The sequence below is a fragment of the Apis dorsata genome, unplaced genomic scaffold (genome assembly GCF_000469605.1).
Source record: "Apis dorsata unplaced genomic scaffold, Apis dorsata 1.3 scaffold_265, whole genome shotgun sequence".
Taxonomy (NCBI): Eukaryota; Metazoa; Arthropoda; class Insecta; order Hymenoptera; family Apidae; genus Apis; species Apis dorsata.
The window spans coordinates 154,607-160,112 of record NW_006263543.1 but is presented as its reverse complement, the minus strand read 5'-3'; the positions used below and the strand labels follow the sequence as shown (position 1 = coordinate 160,112).

General features: G+C 20.5%; 2 protein-coding genes and 1 long non-coding RNA gene across 3 annotated transcripts in view; all 3 read left to right on the top strand.

Annotated features, from left to right (window-relative positions):
• The window catches only part of LOC102672619, a 3,155-nt gene extending 2,699 nt beyond the window's left edge, over positions 1 to 456 (top strand). The window contains exons 6-7 of the mRNA XM_006616481.2: positions 78 to 149; positions 258 to 456. Coding sequence (XP_006616544.1) covers positions 78 to 149; positions 258 to 368 — 183 coding nt within the window. The 3' untranslated portion in view covers positions 369 to 456. The remainder of the gene's footprint in view (positions 1 to 77; positions 150 to 257) is intronic.
• Positions 457 to 500: 44 nt separating this feature from the next.
• Positions 501 to 4,071, top strand: LOC102672757 (zinc finger protein 112). Its single transcript, XM_006616482.2, has 5 exons — positions 501 to 2,168; positions 2,313 to 2,398; positions 2,468 to 2,783; positions 3,141 to 3,244; positions 3,312 to 4,071. The coding sequence occupies exons 1-5, from the start codon at positions 1,022 to 1,024 to the stop codon at positions 4,008 to 4,010; spliced, it is 2,352 nt and encodes a 783-aa protein (XP_006616545.1). The 5' UTR covers positions 501 to 1,021; the 3' UTR covers positions 4,011 to 4,071.
• A 328-nt stretch (positions 4,072 to 4,399) lies between these two features.
• Positions 4,400 to 5,242, top strand: LOC116185731. Its single transcript, XR_004150637.1, has 2 exons — positions 4,400 to 4,719; positions 4,839 to 5,242. It is a non-coding gene; the product is annotated as an uncharacterized LOC116185731 (long non-coding RNA).
• The last annotated feature ends 264 nt before the right edge of the window (positions 5,243 to 5,506 follow it).

Sequence of the window (5,506 nt, the reverse complement as noted above, 5' to 3'; positions counted from 1 at the left end):
AATATCATTATTAATTTTTTATTTCAAATTCATAATTAAAAATTTCTTAATTAAAAATTATTAAATATTTATTATAGATTATTAAATATCTTCCAAATAGTTCTAAAATTTTATGTAGTTCAATAGAACGTGATTGTTATAAGGAAAAGGTAAGTTTTATTACACTGTTTCATAATAAAAAATTTATGTTATATTATGCAATTTTATATTATAATAACATTATAATATAAATTATATATATATATATTTTATAATAGGCCTATTTATTTATTAAAAACTGTAAGAGTGGATGGATTAATACAAATCTTTCTGCTGGAAGGGAATATTGTTGTAAGAATGGTAGACCATACAAATGTCCAATATTTTAAAATAAATATTTTTTATTATATTTATTATATTATTATATTATTATAAATTTTATACTTCTTCAATTTAATAAAACTATTCTTGATTTTATCACATTTTCTTCTTAAATATCCCGCTCTTTTTCTAAATATAGCTTCAAAAGCAACATATACACTTCACAAAGAATTAAAAGAATCTCAGATAAATATTTGAAATCCTTGTTCTATAATTAAATTGCTAAATATAAAACTTTATTTTATTCCGTGTATTATAAGAAAAAAAAAATTTTTTTTCCATTATATTTTTTGTTTTAGTTATTGACATTTGAGGTATAATTTTGATCTTTAATTTGTGCTATTAGGTCAAGTTCAGGCATAACCCTAATATTATAAATGACAATGTTAAATTTAAATTAATCAGTTGCTTTAAATTTGTATCTCACACATCTATATCTATATTTTTAATAGTCAAAATAAAAATTAATTTTTATTAATTCAAAAAAAAAAAATGAAAAATAATTATCATTTATATTATTGTATTATATTATTAAATATATATTAATAATGATAACAATTACAGTGTCTTATAAAAAAGAAACAATATGAAACTATACTACATATAATATTAATTAATTATCTTAAATAAAATATATTACAAATAAAGAGTGGTAAGAAACATGTGTGCAAGACTTTTAGCATGTCCTTTGTGCGCACAACCAAGTTTTTTAACATTGGATGCATTGAGAGCAGGATTGATAAGTGTAGCCACAAGACCTCTTACATGTCCTGTATGTAATGAAGTATTGCTTGGTATTGATAAACTTACTATTCATTTATTTAGCCATACTATTAATTTAAACAGTAATAATACAATAGAATCATTGAAACATACAAATATTATTCCTAGTACTTATAATTCATCAGCAATTAATAATTTAGAAAATACTATTTTTCAAGATTGGAATGTGTCTAAAATAGAAATTACAGATTCAAATAAATTTTCTCAAAATATTTTAAATATTCAAAATAATTCAATGTCTTCTCAAAGCTTGCATACAAAAAATGAATCTCCAGTTTTTAATTCAGAAATTTCTATTGATCAAAATCAATTAAATCATGTACCTCAAATCACATCTTTACAAAATTCAATTTGTGAAAATAAAGAAACAAATACATTTCAAAAGAGCAAAGAAGTAGAATTACAAAAAGATTCTCAACAAATACTGCAAGAAACAATGAAATTAAATTATGCTACACAATATTTTACTAATCAAAATATTAAACATATAAATTATATGCAAAATTATCCAGAAACAGAATATGGAAATGTTCAGACATATAAAAATTGGATGCAGAATCAACAACAAAATGAAAATGTAACAGATAAAATAGAAAAATCTCTAGAAAATAATGAATCTCATAATAATGAAATGACACTAAATAAATTTTCAAGTTCTTATACTAACATATCATTACAAAAAGCTAATAATAAAGATATACAAGAAAATTTATATATTACATGTAATGAAAATCAAAATGAAAATCTTAAACAAAAAGAAATATTACCTCAATTGAAACTTATAAAAACATTATCATCAACAAAACAAAAGACTGAACGTTGCAATATATGTGGTTTTCATTTTCTTGATCATAATATTTTGCTTTTACATAAACAATTAGTACATATGATTAATGAAAAAGATTTAAATATTATTCCTGAAAATTTACTTAAGAATTATTCATGTCATTTATGCTCTAAAGTATTTAAGATGAGAGGTAGTTTAATGGTGCATATGCGAGTAGCACATATGGGATGTAATTTAGGTAATTTATTATAATATTAATATTTATAATATATATTTATAATATAATATTAATATATTTATAATATAATATTAATATTTATTAATAGATAAAAAAATCAAATAATAAATATTAATATATATATATATATATATATATTTTTAGGTTCTTTAGCCAAAGGTGAACAAATAGAATTTATATTTAATGAAAATAAGTATAATTGCCCCACATGTGGAAAAAAATTTAAAAAGGTAGAATTAATAATTAATTAGCATTTAAAATATTTTTCTTTTATAGAAAAATAAAGTAAATTATTTTAGGAACAACATGTAATGCAACATTTAAAAACACATGAAGCTAAACAATGGGAATGTGATATATGTAGTAAAATGTTTACAACAAAATATTTTTTAAAAAAACATAAAAGATTACATTCAGGAGAAATGCCTTATAAATGTAATATATGCAATAAAACTTTTACTTTCCAACAATCATATCATAAACATAGATTATATCATAAAGATGATAAACCTCATACATGTACAACTTGTGGCAGATCATTTAAAGAATTATCTACTTTACATAATCATGAACGAATTCATACAGGAGAAAAACCTTTTGCATGTGAAACTTGTGGTATGTTAACTTTTATAAAACTTTTGTTTAAAATAATGCTATAAAAACTTTAGAATAATGCATGTTTTGTTTTCAGTTATTACTAACAATTTAATATGGATTGTTCTGTTTCTGCAATGTATGTATAACAATGTTTTGTAATTTATTATTAGATTATTAGATAATATAGCTTATATTTAAAAATAATGACTAAATAAACAATAATTATGCTTTTATATAGTCTATAATTTATAAATTTTATAATTATAAATTATTTTTTATATAATAATAATTAAAAATAATATAAAAAAATATAAAAAAATTAATTTTTTATTAAATAGTTCTTTTTATTAAATAATTCATATCTTTTTTTTTTAGGAAAATGTTTTCGTCAACGTGTTTCATATTTAGTTCATCGTAGAATTCATACAGGTGTAATGCCTTACAAATGTATAATATGTGGAAAAAATTTCAGATACAAGGTATAATATATAATTATAAAAATGTGACATTTTATTAATTAATTTATAATTTAATATTTGATTATAGGTAAGTCAAAGAACTCATAAATGTCCAGCACAACAAATAGGAAATATACATCAAACAAGTACCATAGATCAAAAATCAAGTCTATCCAATATGCAAGATATAAATAATGATATATATAAAACTCAAAAACAATTTTTAAAAGAAAATCAATCAATGCTAAATATTATAAATAATGAAGAAAATAAATATGTGCTAATAATAAATACTCAAGGCCAACATCTTTTAACAAAAGAAAGTAACATTGAAAAAACTATTACAAATAAGAAACAAAAATTAGAAGAATGTACAGAAACAAACAATAAAAATGAAAGAACAAAAAATATATGGAAATCTGACATTCCTAATAGTTCCACATTTAAAAAATCTTTAGAAACTTGTAAAACAATATATTCAAAAACTGAAAAATCATTTCAAGAAGATGCAAATGATTTTTTTTCAATGATAATACTTCCACTTGAAAATGGATTATCTTCACCCACTGTAGAAATGGAACATTTACGAGTATCATCTCCCATACAAAAAGAAATTATATCAAAACCTTATGAAACTTTTAGAAATGCAGCATATGACATGGAAATGAATATATTCAATACAGATATAGAACAAAATTTTAGTGGTGTAAATAATAATACAAATAATTTACAAACTATTAATGAAGAATCTTTAAAGCAACTATTATATACCATTAATGAGAAATAATTGAATTATCCATAAAAATTACATTATTAGTTATTGTTACTATAAATAAATAAGTATTACTTTAAAGAAAAAATGATTTATAACTTACAACAAATTTTTTTCGAATATTTTTATAATATTAATTATAAAAACTTACTTTTTTAAAATATGCTTTTTCAAATGTAAAAAATATTTACATTTTCCAAAATAGTTTTACATTTTAATTACATTTTCCAAACATTTTCCAAAGTAACATTATATCTAAATTATTAAATAAAATTAAATATTTTTTAAATTATTCAATAACTAAATATTTAAATTAATCGTATTAATAATATTTAAATAATATATATATTTAATTTTCATTAATATTTATAAAAAATTAGTATATATTTTAACTTATCTTTTTTTTCATGAAGTAAAAAGCTATAATATTATTTTTATCGCTGATTGGTTAAAAAAAAACAAATAATATAAATTAACCAATCACTATTTGAAAGACATACCACAGCGAGATATCATCTGTGGTTATACTATGACTATATAACGAAACACACGTGCTTCACTTGAATCAACCATACAACCTGCATCATGTATAATCCTCGGTCGAGATATCGTAGCAGACGACGCTCGAATCGACTTGACAGCACAGTCTGTATTTTCACGTGTCCTCTTGTACATCGCATTGCGTAACTGGAGTCCGACTTCCAGGGAGGAGCTCCCTTTTTCGGTAAGTAATTATTTTAAGTAAAATTAAAGACCAAGGAATATTTAATAATTATACTATCTTTAACAATGTCAAAGATTTGTTCATTTTATTTTTAAGTATATCTTATTTATTACAAACAGGTTTGACGTAATTCGCGAAATATTTTAACTTATCGGCCAATTGGATACTACCGAACGAGGTTTTCAACCAATCATAACGATGTGTACATACTTATCAGGATTAAACAATAGAACTAGAACTCATTTATTATAACATTGTGAAATTTACATATTTTCGTAGAAAATTTAAAAATGATAAAATAACAATTCTATAATTGTTTAAATTTTAAATTCGTGATTAATTTCAAAAATATATTTTAATTATCAATTAATTCATCATCAATTAAGTCTTGTATATCATTAAAGTTTATTTTAACTAAGATAGATTATAGATATATTAATAATTTTTATAACAAATAAAATTTTTATTTAATTTATTACATATTTAAATTAATATTAATATATATTAATTTTGCATTTGACAGTGCTAATGTTGTTTTATTACTGTTTTATTATTATTTACGCTTAATTTATGATAACCTCATCATATTAATCAATGCTTAAAGTTTTTTTATTATATGTCACTCATTAATATTAAATTAGAAATTATACATTAAAAAATTATATTTCATTATTTGATTAAAAACTAAATAGTTCTCAATAACTTTTTACTTATAATTTCATTATGTATACTTAAAAAGAAAAATTATTTTGATACATTACAATAATATTACATATCATGCATAATT

What these genes read in the sequence shown, in the direction of transcription:
- LOC102672757 (XM_006616482.2), top strand. Translation starts at nt 1,022, where the DNA reads ATGTGTGCAAGACTTTTAGCATGTCCTTTGTGCGCACAACCAAGTTTT. An exon ending in ACATATGGGATGTAATTTAG is followed by an intron (nt 2,169 to 2,312) that starts GTAATTTATTAT and finishes ATATATTTTTAG; the next exon opens with GTTCTTTAGCCAAAGGTGAA. An exon ending in GAAAAAATTTCAGATACAAG is followed by an intron (nt 3,245 to 3,311) that starts GTATAATATATA and finishes ATTTGATTATAG; the next exon opens with GTAAGTCAAAGAACTCATAA.